Consider the following 13876-nt stretch of genomic DNA (forward strand, 5'->3'; position numbering starts at 1 on the left):
CTGGTGGGGAGGACCTCACATGATTGATTTGTTTTCTCTTAGCACAGCAGGATTTGCTAAAAATCACTTCATCTGAAAAGATTTACTGGAATTCCTGAATGAAAAATACCCCTGTCCTTGATCTTTTTTTTTTTTTCCTTCGTCTTCTTCATGAAACAAAAATAGCTCCGTATTTTTAGCAGAAAACTTTTGGCAGCCATGCTGATTGTAACACTGTATTGGAAACCGCTTTCTTTGATTGACTGTGAAGCAGATGCCCTTCCTTGTGGTTAAAAAGCCTGTTGGTGATATGTTCTCTCCAGCAACCACCACACTCCTGAGAGGTTAGGAGGAGCATCCCTCAACCGAGAGGGAAAATGAGGTGTGACTCCCTGTCTTTTCCAAACCGCACCCTCCCCCCACACACTCCCCCCAACACAGCAGTGCCTGGACCATAGCAGACCCCAGGACAGAGCTCTCTGAGCCCCTCTGCCAAGTTATCACTGGGGAAATAGGAGCATTGCTCGGAACTACTGGGAAGTCCCACTTACCAACTGGGAAGGCAATACTAACATCACACACGTGGTGATTCAGCATTAGTAAAGTCAGCAAATTTCCTGTCTTGCCTTCTCTGCACCCACACTGTAACCACCAGGCTACTGAAGAGTTTAACTAGCAGGACCAAATCCCTGTGAATCCCTGAGTATCTGCCATCATCTCTGTCTAGAAGGGATCCTACAAAGAAATGAAGAATGTGCCCTTGGGACAGGATTCCTCTGTCTCCACTGAATTAGTTGCTGCCCTCTTTTAGGGCATAGGTGTGGACACTGGAGATGGAGGGACGAAGAGGTCTTCCACCAGAAATACTATTCTTGTCGTTGGAAGTTAGCCACAGATCTTACAACAAAAACTGGTCCGCAGTGTATGCTTGGTGTGACCTGTTTGCCAGAGCACTGATTTCTCCGCAGTGGCTGCTTGCAACTAATTTTACATCCATTGTTTTTGCTTTGTCCTTTCTGTGAATCCATAGATGCACATCCTTTGAGTTCCTAACATAGTAAAATGACAAAAGGATCATTTGTCAATAAAGGCATTGGTTTCAACAGTGTGTACAAGGTGAAGGCTGGGATAACAGCCTTGGTGTTATATAAGTTGGAGTCTGAGGGTTGCCCTGTTATGAATGGATTATTTGGATATAGAAAGAAGTTATTTTTGGGTCTGGCATTCCTATAAACCCCAAAGCTAAGTGTTTTACAAATGAGGAATGTATGCCCTAAATAAAAATTGCCAGATGTCAGTCTCTGTGTATGCCAGCTGACAAGTGTGTCAGCTCCGATGTCTGGAGGACAATACCCATGTCTTTACTACTCAAGCTCCAAAGGGATAGTCAAAGTCAAACGCCACCGAAAGGTTTATGATATGCTCAGTTACCAACAGCACCCCAGCACCCCAGCGTTTGGAGTTACCTGAAAGGTTGAAATTCCCCTTGTGATTCAGTGTGTGTTTGTGGTATTACAAGTGTGAGACTTATTTCTATCCAAATTTGCTACATTTTCCCCTGGAACTCATCTCATTTTTTTTAAAGGCCAATAGATGTTTTTGAAATTAAGCAACCAAGGGCCAGTGAGATGGTTCATCAAGTAAAGGTGCTTGCCACCCAACTAATGATCTGAGTTTGAGCTCTGAGACATACACATGGTGGAGGGATGGAACCAAATCCCACAGATTATCTTCTGGTCCCCCGAATCCACTGTGGCTTGAGCATGTTCCCATATTCATGCCAGATACATAATTATAATGAATGAACAGATGTAATATACAGGACTCTGGCAGAGGCCATAAGCAGGGCCACCGGTGTGATGAAGTCACTCTTCATGCCTTGCCTGTCAGCTCGCCTTGGTCATTTTCATGTCATCATCAGATGGATTCATGTGTTGCCTGTCCGCTTGCTTTGGTCATTTTTGTGACATCATCGGGTGCATTCTTGTCTTTTCCTTAGAAATCCGAGCTCAACTGGTTGAGCAACAAAAATGCCTCGAGCAGCAGACAGAGATGCGAGTCCAGCTGCTCCAGGACCTGCAAGACTTCTTCCGGAAAAAAGCCGAAATTGAGACGGAATATTCCCGGAACCTGGAGAAGTTGGCAGAAAGGTTCATGGCCAAAACAAGAAGCACTAAGGACCACCAGCAGTTCAAGTAAGAAGCTGGTTCCAGCTATGGCCGTTGCTCTGGGGGCTGAGCAATTGCCTGGCTTGCATGAGGTCATAGGTTCAATACCTGGGGTGAGGAGGGGGGCAGGGAGGAGGGAAGACTTGACCCATAGGTTCAATACCTGGAGTGGGGGTGGATGAGAGAGAGAGGGAGTGAAGGAGGCAGGAAGGGAGAGAGGCTTGATTCAGAGTCTCTTTTCCAAGGCCTTTTCTCCAAGCCTCCACAGTGCTGGACGTTTCCTTTGGGGTTATTGGCGATCACGTCCCCATAAATCTAGCAACCTTTTTCCCTCCCCACTTACATTGCATAGACATAACTTTATATTTTGACTCAGGGTTTATAAAATTCCCAGCTACAGAAAAGCTGCTATCAGTCATAGGTAGATATTTGAAAGGGTGGGTTAAAGAGCTGCTGTGAGCAAAGGCCTCAAGATTTCTGTAGTGAGTTGTTGTTTTTCTTTCCATTTCTTGAGACCAGGTCTCACTCTGTAGCCCAGGCTAGCCTAGAGCCTATGACAGTCTGTCTGCCAAGTGCCAGGATTATACCACTTCCTAGTGATTTTTTTTTTTCTAGACATGGTTTCTCTGGCTTTGGAGGCTGTCCTGAAACTTGCTCTTGTAGACCAGGCCAGCCTCGAACTCACAGAGATCCGAGTGCCTCTGCCTCCTGAGTGTTGGGATTAAAGGCGTGAGAGCCAACAACACTCGGCTCTAGTGATATTTATATGAAAATTAGCAATAATTTTTGTTTGGGCAGCATGCCCCACCTCCACCCAACATGTTTGTAGTAATTAAAGAGAACATACAGGTTATGCTTGTCATGAAATTCACTTTATAATTTAAATCCTAGAATCAGAGAGAGAGGTCATTAATTGTAATGTAAGTGTACCAACAAGGCAAGCACAGGGTTCTGTTGACAGACAGGCCTAAAGCATGTTCTGTAATGGAAGTCAAGAAAGGAAAGGAAGGTCCTGGAAGAGTGGTGTGTGTGTGTGTGTGTGTGTGTGTGTGAGAGAGAGAGAGAGAGAGAGAGAGAGAGAGAGAGAGAGAGAGAGAGAGAGAGAGAATGATGCATTTATGGCAATGCATGTATGTGTGGCGGTGCACAGACTTTAGTGTGTACCTGCTTTGGAGGCCAGAGAACAACCTAGGGGTATGGTTTCTTAGGTGTTAACACACCATTTACCTGTCTCCGCCTCCTCAGTGTTGGGGTCTGTGGCTCAAACACACATCCTGGAACTTACAAGGCAAACACTACCACCTGAGCCATCTCCCTGGCCCCAAGAAGAGTGATATGTGAGTGAACGCACAATGACCAGGAAGGGGGACTGAAGAAGGGAGCCTCGTAGGCAAAGGACTGGAAGGGAAGGCCTCTAGGCCAGGTTTGCAAAATAGTAGTCCTTGGGAGTATGCCATAATTGGACGGCAGGGTGGCCACAGGCATTAATTGGAACACAGCGCAGATTCTTGCGCATCTGTGTGGGCTGTGTCCTGCAGACATAGGAATCTTTGCAGTGTTTGAAGTTGAACTGTCCATGCCTGCATTTAAGTGACAGGTAAGGTTGTGGGCTGCAGGAGGATATCAGAGAAGGAAGAACACCAAGTGTCTCTCATGGTGTGTGGCCTTTTGATCTAGCCACCTTGAAGGAGAGGGGAAAGCCCAGTTGGGGAGATAGTAAAAAAGCATCATAGGCTTTTGTTTCAGAAAGTACTGTGGGTCAGGGAATCTGGAAAACACCTGTGCCGTAAAACCCCGGACGTGATGGTTAGAATATAATTGAAATCCTTGTAAGTATACACCTGGAGTCATAGGAAGGCAAGGGGTGTTTCCATGGTAGGAAAGGGAAGGGAATGGGAGAAAGAAGGAAGAAAAGAAGAGGGAAGTGAAGGTCTAGGTTGTTGTTCAAAGGTACCCAGCCCTTAATCCTGCAGAAGAACCACTGATGACTAAGTCTACACAAGATAAAGATTTGGAATAAAAAGCTTCCACTGTCAGCCCCTCCTGATTGTCCTCGAGCTCCAGAGGGTAACCTACTCCAGTGACAGAGGAAAACAAAAACAGGCTACCCTCCTACACAAGGGCAGCAAAGAGACCACCTGGCCCTTTCTCTTGGGTCTGGGGATGCTGCTGAGAACCCAGGCCTTTTTCTTCTCAGTGATCTTGAAGTTCCATTTCATACCCTCCCATGACCTTGGAGCCTGGATTAAAAGAGGGGTAGCCGATTTGGTAAGATGACTTATATCAGGTAGAGGCCAAGCCTGATGGCCTCAGTTCAGTGGCCACAACTGAACGGTGGAAAGAGAATAAACTGGAGAAAGTTGTCCTCTGCCCCTCACGGGTATGTGCACCACCAAATAGATAAATAATAATTAATAATTAAAAATAAATAAATGTAACTAATATTTATACATGCAGCTTCAAACTGCCTTGGGTTGAGAGTTATTTGTTGTGGAATGTAGAGCTGAGGGGAAATGGATCCAAGGCTTAAAACATGGCTGTACTAACAATCAGCCAGACCTGGGTCTGAGTGACGACTACTGCGTGACTGTCACTACATACCTTCTCTGAGCTTTGCTTTCTCTAACAGGAGGTGTGAGAGCTCATGACCATAAATGGCATTGACAGACAGGGCAAAGTCCTTGTTGTGACTGGTGGCTGGCTTGGGCACGTGTGTACAGAATTCCTTGTCTTTTTTTTCCACACAAAAGGGTCTTTTAACACAGTCATGCTCACACCCATTGAGGCTGGCTTTACTCAGTTTGGAGTTGCTATCTTCGTGAACAGTCCTTAGCCTCAAGTTGCTACTACAGAAGCCAAGAGCCAGGCTCCCATCAGCCCCCACACAAAGACTCATGCTGGCCTCACTTTGGTCCTTATCAAATCCTTAGTAAGCTTTAGTTCTCTTGTTGACAGTCAGGACACAGCGAGTGGCTGTGGTAAGGAGTAAGTACAGTTAATGTCGGATCTCAATCAGAGCAGCCTCTTAGACAAAAATAGCTAGTGTTCTATATGCAGCAAGTACTGCGTGCCTGAGTAATGATGGCTAGCATTTAAACAGACCAAGTCATCTTCATTATAACCTCATGAGACCAGGCCTGGTATTTTACCCATTGTACAAAGTAACAGAAGTGCAGAGAGGTTAACAGTTATTCCACAGCCACTCAAATAGGGCGTGGGAGCAGAGGTGAGAGCCTAGAGCGAGAACGCACAATCTTTCATTAACATTTATGCAAATTTGAGACAGGGACTCCCTGAGTTGTCCAGGCTGGCCTCAAATTTGTCATTCTCCTCCCTCAGCCTTCCAATATCTCCTGCCTATATCTCCCCAAACCTGGCTTGAAGCCCCTAGTCTCAACCTGTCTACTGTTTCTCACTCAGCAAATGATAGCTATTATTATTATTATTATTATTATTATTATATTATTATTATTATTATCGATATTGTGATTGGCACTATTAACAAGGCAATGATAATAATGAGTTTGCTTACTCGATTGATGAAATTCTATTTCATGCTTCCCTCTGGGTACATACGGAGGATACAAAGATGTATGAAATAGTCTCAAGGAATTTATTAGCTACTTCAGGACACAGGATGAGCATAGTTCAAATAAACAAAATGGCATTTGCCTCTGGGGCTGACTAGACAGAGGATGTCAAGAGAAAGGCCACACTCACCTGCCATGGACTCGTTGCCATTTCTTCTGGGTGGTTCTAAGAGAAGCGTCACAGGTCAGAGCTAGAATCCCAGTGTGCATAGGGATTTCTTCCTGGGCCCATTTCTGCTTCTGTTCTTGCTTTCTTTGTCTTTTAGACAAAGATTCTAACTCAGTGTAGGTGTTTTGGGGATGGTGGATATTTTTCTTTCTAAGACAGTATCTCATTCTAGGGTATCCTTGAACTTGCTATACAGTGAGTCACATGGTATGCCATTTTGTAGCCTAGCCTGGTCTTAAACTCTTGATCCTCCTGCCTCAGCTTCCTGGGTTCAATGCAATATTAAATGTGGAATCTGAGAAACCTAGTGGTAGAAAGACGTGACTTTCTTCCTTTCCCAGACTTAATATTCAGTCATAAATGTTGTTGAATGATAAAATATTATATCTTGCTGGAAAGATGCCTCAGTGAGGAGAGTGTCTGTCATGTAAGCCTAATAGGCTGCATTCTGATCCCAAAACCTGTATAGAAGGCAGACATATCAGCACACATGTATCTGTCATCTCTGCACTCCCCTGAGAAGACAAGAGAATCCTTAAAAGGCCGGTAGTCAGGTGCACACTTTGGAAGGCCAGGGTGCACATCTGAAGGTTGGCTTGGACCTCTACATCTGTGCCATGGCACATGGACTCCTCTCCTTCCCCCCATCCCTTCCCTTTCACATATATGTACAACTTAAAAAGAAAAACTAATAAAACCCAAACTTGATGACATGGCACTTCTGTGCCTGAGTTAGGAGAAACACTGCCATTTGGCCATTTTCGTGGTTAGTTTTTGTAGTCAACAACAAATTGTACTTCTACTTTTTAAAACTTCTCTGTATTTATACTTTGTGTCTTTTACCGGGCATCTCAGTCCCAATTCATCTCCCCATCCCTTCATATCCACCCTCTGCCTTTGCAACACCCCTCCCCCCAGAATAAATAAAATAAAATGAAAGAGACAAAAAAGAACAGGGGGAAAGGGAAAATCTTGTCATGGAAGCTGTAGTGTGACAGAGAGTCACACAGTATACCGTTTCGTCCATATGTCTTTACTTTTGTTCATTGCAAAGAGTCATTGGTCTGGTTTGAGGCCTCTGGTTTCTGCTGCACTATCAATGCTGGGCCCTCACTGGGTCTCCTCTTGGTTTTGCTATTGTTGGCCTGTGTTGTGGAGATCCTGCAGCTTTGAGTCTGCAGGACTGGTCCCTTCATGTGCTCCAGCAGATCACAGATGAGCTGCACGTTGGAGTGGGCTGACTCATACCCTGGTTCTGGGCCTGGGTAGTTGCAGGGTTGATAGTCCACCAGCTCTTCCCCTCCTCATCACGGTGCATGACTAGTTCACCCCTGGCAGCAGTGAGCAAGGGATGGAGCCAGTGTTCCTGCTGCTGTGCTCTCAGGGCCAGCTCTCCCACATCTGGACCGGCAGAGCCAGCTGTACTGTGTTGCCCAGGTGAGGTACAGGGGCCACTCTCCTGAGCGCTGCAGCTGATGAGGGGCAGGGACAGCTCTCCCACTCTTAATGACCTCAGAGCCAGTTTTCCCACCTGCCCCAGGTGGGGGAGCATCTCTCCCCACCCAGACCACCATGTGGCAGATGAGGGGCAGGGTGTATCTCCCACAGTCATGTTCTCAGGGCGGTTCACTTGTACCCCCGTCAGTAGGATCAGCTCTGCTGGGCTGCCAGTCGAGGTGCAGGGCCCACTCTCCCAAATGCTGCAGCTAGTATGGGGGCAGGGGACAAGGAGGGAAGGGCATCTAATTTTTTTAAAGCAGTGACATTTTAGTTGTTCACGGTGTTGGGATGGAATTTTTCTTTGAATATGGGTATATGTGTCTAATTTTGCGTGCTTTTGCAGTTCATTTAGTTTCATCTAAAGTAAACCAGAAGCTGGTTTACTTTATGAATCTCAGCTGGCTCTGTAGATTTCAGCAAGGCATGTGACATGCCATGAGCCAGCAAGCATCCAGGTTCCATTCATGAGCCTTGAGACAATGCTATAAAGTTCAGATTCCCAAGGAATGCTTTTCAGAGGCTGGAGTTTAGACATCCAGGGACTAATAAATAACCATGTTCCATGGAAAGCATGCCCAGCCAAATCTCTTTTCCAGCAGTAGGATGAACATTCAAAGGAGACTTTGTGAGCTGGGGCAGACCAGTCTGTGTGTGTGACAGTAGCCAATAGATTCTCATGTAACAGGAGTGCTTCCCTTAGTGGGGTGCTAAACCTGGGGGCTGCCGAAGCACCGTCTAGGTCAGGCTCCCAAGGTCCTGATCAGGGGCGGGAGGTTGTACTGGGGGTTTTTGATCTAAGCTTTCTTTCCAGGCCTGGTAAATTGCAGGATTTCTGCAGGTTGTGGTGTGTCCTGATCTAAGAAATGCTCGAAGCAAAAAGAACAGTGACAGCACCTGTCTGCTGTGGCCCTTCCACCTGCATGGGTGACCTCTTTTGGCTGAGCCAAGCCACTTTGAGATGACTAATTCTGTCCTCCGTCCTCCTTTCCCCTCAGGAAGGACCAGAACCTGTTGTCTCCAGTGAACTGCTGGTACTTACTCCTGAACCAAGTGAGGAGAGAAAGCAAAGACCACGCCACCCTGAGCGACATCTATCTGAACAATGTCATCATGCGGTTCATGCAGATCAGCGAGGATTCCACCCGGATGTTTAAAAAGGTAGACTCCATAACTCCCTGCCATCCTGTACTTCCTGCTAACCACCTTTCTTATAGCCACTGAGAAGGTGCCCGATAAGAATGAAAGCCAGTGAATATTCTAAAGACACAGATTAGACGGTTAAACCTAGTGTATGTGTTTAAAACGTATGTGCATGGTGCATATGAAATGTGTGTGTGTGTGTGTGTGTGTGTGTGTGTGTGTGTGTGTGTGTGTGTATGTGTACTGTATTCAGTATTATCTACTGGATATACTTATTTATATTCAGTAAATGAATATTTGACCTGAGCATCATGAACAAAAGTATGGGTACCTGCAGCGGGATAGAAAGATGATTCAGCAGTTAAGAGTTCACACTACTCTTGCAGAGGATGTGAGCTTGGTTCCCAGTACCTAGGTCTGGCAGCTCACATCAAGATCCAGGGGAGCTCTGATGCCTCTGCCCTTCCTGGGCACACACATTCATTTGCAGATACATATACATACACACACATGCGCTCTCTCTCTCTCTCTCTCTCTCTCTCTCTCTCTCTCTCTCTCTCTTAATTAAAATAATGAAAATCTTACTTCTTTTTTTCAAGTAGGGGCAAGTTTTATCTTTGTCCTTAGAACTGACCTCCACACTTAGAGAAGAGCCACACTTAAAGAACACAGCCTCGGGTTTCCAGCTCACACATGACCAGACTTGTAAAGCATGTGCTGCCCTCCCAGGAAAATGTTACCACAGGCTGCTTCCTCCATGCTGCTATGAGAGTGAAGTGGAAAAAAAAATCTACAGGGTCCAGAAAATTCAGTTTCTAATGTGTTGGAGAAACTTCCTTCTTCCTGAATTGGGGGGCGGGGGGGCTTTTTTAAGCCTTTGTGTCATCATTAGCTTCAGTCAGCTCTCAGCAAATATTTTTGTTGTTTGGACATTTTTGTTGAGAACAATAACAAAATTGAAGCATTTCCTGTGCAAAGGACACACACAGCCCCTTGACCAGCTTTCAGTTTCTATGTTGAGAGCAGGAGTCTCCACAGACCTTCTCAACTTGGCATTAATCGTGTTCTGTGCCTAGATTTATATCCAGACCTAATGGTTTAGCCTCAGAGAAGGAGGTGCACTCTGTTCTTTCACAATGCGTTTGTGTTTCCAAGGGGCCTCTTACAGCAAGGGTGCAGCATCATGCAAGCAGTCTGTGCTTGATATAGTAGCCACATTAGATTTGATTTCTGACCTAGAAATGGAAATTTAGCAAGATCTAAGTCATTGTGTGCTGTGTCAAATAGAGAAAAAAAAAGTGTTTCCAACAAAGGACTTTCTATGTTGAATCTAAAACTAGGTAGAAAAATATCTTCACACCTTAAATAACAGAGCTTAAAATATATATATTAGTTTCCACTGAGCTAGGAAAGTGATGGACCCTTCTTGCCCCTCCATTAGTCCGTGGAGACCATGTATCCAGTTTTGTGGGATCCATGAGCATCTTAGTGGCATCCAGATGTTGTGTGTCAGGCTGCCACAATGGAGAAACACTGGTCGCAGGAAGGTTGCAATGAATCCACATTTGGATGCTACTAAAAGAAAGAGGCTGCCCTGACATGGGTGCTTTGGCAAGGATTCAGCTGGGACCTACATGAGCAGCTCCTCATTTATTCATCCATTGAACAAAACATCTGTAAGCTGTGTGGCTGACAACGCTGAGTTAAAAGACATGCCCCTGCTTGCAAGAAACTTATTAGAATAATTAAGCATTCCCAAGTTAAAGAGATGCAGAGCTCACGTTAGGGGCCTGGAGGATGGGAACCTTCACTTACCTAGGGGACAGGAAGAGCTTCAAAGAAGCAGCCCTGGAAATGAAGGGGGGACACTTTCATGAGGCAAGCCAAGACAAGGAGATTGTCAATGGCCTGCAGGGACATGTGTGTTTGGAAAGTACAGTGTTCTATGGGGCTGGCCTCAGTTGATAGGATGAGAATGAGTGATTTCGATAGAGGCTAGCAGAGATGGACAAATAAGGAGGGACCTCCAATGACAAGGTCAAGGGCTTAATGAAATTGATAGAAACTAGGATTGACCAGTCACGTGTGTTTGGGTGAGAACACCAGCTCCTCTGCTTCCTTGTTTTCTTATCTTGGGAAATCTTTCAAGTCATTCAAGAGAATGTCGTCTGTCTACTCTTCCAGAGAATAAACAAAGCAAGGTTGGGCAAAGGAGAGGCTGATGCAGTGTGGGCTTTGGGGCTGGGAGAATCTCTGGGGTTGTCTCATCTGCAGGCAGGGAGCTCCAGGCTTTGGTCTGGATCCCTTGAACTTGGAGTGCTCTTGGGAAAGGCAGCTCCTTTAGTGGAAGGGAATTCTCAAGAGCAGTTCCCAGGGAGAGATCAGCTGTGAGTTTCAACAGCCCACAACCAATATTCCCAGTAGTTAGGGAAATGAATTCCTAATTTGTAAGGAGGAATCTGGGAAATGCACAGTAAATTAAAAAAAAAAAAAAAAAAAGCAAACAGACACATGCCTACTTATTTGCTACTAGAATTGATTATCTATGTAAATTCTAAGACTTACTGAATATGCAGTGGATTCCTGCGATACTGGTTGTTTAGTGGAAGTGTTCTGGACATCTTGAACAGCCTTCTGCCTCTTAGTCATGGCTGATGAGCTGGAAAGGGTCAGTCATTACAACCACAGGGACAGGGCTTACTGAGGAACTTTGTCAGCCTACTAACATTCGAGTCCAACTCATAGCCTACCTACAGTGAAGGACTCCATGCGTGTGCCCTGAAACAAAATCACCAGCTTGCTCAACATTACAAAACATTGAGGTTTTTGGTTTTGTTTTTTGGTTTTTTGTTGTTGTTGTTGGTGGTGGTGGTGGTTTTGTTTGGTTTTGATTTTTTTTGCTTTTACGTATTTAGTTTTTCAATTGTGCAGATCTCAGGTGTGAACTTTGTGAATGACAGTGTCACATTTCAGAAGGCTAGACATCCCTGCTAGAACTCACTAGTCTTTATGATCATAAAGGGAGCTAGGTCTTTATCTTTGAAGTCCCAATCTCAAGTCCTTGGAAAGCAAAACTTACCTTTCTGGCATACTTTTGAGTTGTCAGGTTTCGTGTTTGTTTTGGTCTTGCTAGGGACCCTAGGCTGTCTGGGGGTGTGATCCACTCCTCTGCCTCTCCAGTGCTGTGATTACAGACCTGCTTTACCACATCTGGCTTTTTCATTCTTAGTCATTTTGTTCCCAGCTCTCCAGTTCATTTTCCACTGTTGTGGTGCTAGATTGGCTTAAATGTCTGTGTTCTATCACACTGAGAGCACAGTGAGCCTTTACAACTACTGTAGCGTCCTTCAGTGCATGTCCTCTGTGGGAGAGAGTGTAAAATGTCCTCATTTGTCAGAGTAGTTGTCTTTATGGAGATCTATAAAGGTGCTGTGTGCTCGATAGTTGTGTCCTCTTAAATTTAAGCCAAACTGTTATGTCAAATCAGGAGTTTGGAGCAGGTAATTGCAGGAATTCTTTTGTACCCAAAGGGACATAATGATCAACAAGACTCTGTAGGAATCCCCAATTCAACGCAGAGTGGTAGGATGCACCCAAAAGACTTAATTCTCAATTATATCAGGAGCAGTTATAGATGTATTTCTACATAAACTTGACTCAGAAGTGTTTATAGAAGCAGTTTGATATGAACTTGACATAAAATGTGCAATGGGTAGACAAGAGATCTTTTACAATAATGCAGGGCTGGGGACATGGTTCCGTGTTTAAGAACATGTGCTGTTCTTGCAGCAAACCTAAGTTGGATTCCCAGCTTCCATGCCAGATGCTTCTTTCATAAGCTCTGTAACTCCGGCCACAGGGACTTGGACGCCCTCTTCTGGCCTCTGCAGGCTCCTGCACTTACATGCACATATACACACAGACATATATACACACACACACATATGCAAGTAATTTAAAAATAAAATCTTTTAAAAAATAACGGTAATACTCTTATTAAAATATTGAGCTTAAGATTTAATCCTTTAAAACTCTAAGTTAAGCCTGTTGGTCAGAATTAACCAGTAGTGAAACAGCTTCAGGAGAGTGAGGAAAAGGTATTTTGAGTGGAAACCATGGCTTTGACGTTTGTTAGCAAATACTTGACGTTGTTACAAATACTTGGAGTATTTGTAAACCAACTAAGAAGTCTTTATAACTGAACTCCAAAATCCACTCATGTTGTTTACAGCTATAGTATTAGTATTTGTCCTTACATTTCAACAGTTAGTGAATAAACCAAGTGAATGCCAAGCCAGCAAATAGCTCATGCTTCTCAGACCCCCAACAGCCATTTCGTAGGAGGAGTCTTGCCTTTGACCCTTCATTGAAGTCTTCATTTACTCAACAAAATGAGCTTAATTCAGACCCGGACCCCTACCACTACCCCAGGTATGAGTAGTGCATACATGGAAAGGAGAGGACTCTATTGTTTCTAAATTTATGCTCCACAATTCTTGGAGGTCTGAATTTGGGGACCCCTTGTACACAGGGTTTGTTTCAATATAAAACCTCACTTTCTCCCCTCCCAAAGAAGGGCTGGTGATGTGCCTTCTCCTGATTCTAGTCCCTCCTCCTAGAGTCAAGAGATCTTCCTTCTTTCCACTACTTGTCTGAAAGAGAGTGTCCTGTATCTGGTTTGCCCCTGCAGACAGTAAGTGTGTGGCTCACACGCTGCCCATGAAAATGGGATCAACGTCAAAGTCAAGGTCGAAGGCCACACTACAGCACATTGCAGGAGCCATTTATTTAAACACCTTATTATATGATCTTACCCATGCCAGGGCTGTTTATAGGAATGTGTAGTTCACAGGGAGCTATAAAGTTGTGGCATCTATCTTAAATTACCCCTGTGTCTCACAGTACCTTGAAAGCTATGGTTTATTCATGAACTCTTTTCAAATTATTATTGTATTTCTGTCTTTCACTGTTTGGCTCAATTGTACAAGCATAATTTTTCTTTCCTCTACCAATAACAATGACTTGATATCTGTGAGTTGCCCCTTGCTAATGTTGAAGGCACCAAGTACTGTGTACCCGTTCTTGAATCCTCACAACTCCTAATAGACCGACATTATAAGCCATACTTTGGGATGATGGAAGAATGTCTTCAGGGATGTAAACTGAAGAGCCATGCTTCCTATGTACTCTTGTCTTTGTTCATACATGTGAGAGAGTTTGTAGCTACTATAGACTTTCTTAAGTTTTTTTTGGGGGGGGCAGTGATAATTAGTTACTTTATGTGAATTGTCAAACGCTTCTGACATGAGGACACTGGTTTTGGCTGTATT

General features: G+C 44.5%; 1 protein-coding gene across 2 annotated transcripts in view; it reads left to right on the forward strand.

Moving 5' to 3' along the window:
- Srgap1 (SLIT-ROBO Rho GTPase activating protein 1) overlaps nt 1-13876 on the forward strand; it is a 230301-nt gene that overhangs the window by 105920 nt on the left and 110505 nt on the right. For both annotated transcript variants that reach the window (XM_027392292.2, XM_027392293.2), the window contains exons 2-3: nt 1979-2174; nt 8402-8564. In XM_027392292.2, the coding sequence (XP_027248093.1) occupies nt 1979-2174; nt 8402-8564 (359 nt within the window). The remainder of the gene's footprint in view (nt 1-1978; nt 2175-8401; nt 8565-13876) is intronic.

The sequence above is a fragment of the Cricetulus griseus genome (genome assembly GCF_003668045.3).
Source record: "Cricetulus griseus strain 17A/GY chromosome 1 unlocalized genomic scaffold, alternate assembly CriGri-PICRH-1.0 chr1_0, whole genome shotgun sequence".
Taxonomy (NCBI): Eukaryota; Metazoa; Chordata; class Mammalia; order Rodentia; family Cricetidae; genus Cricetulus; species Cricetulus griseus.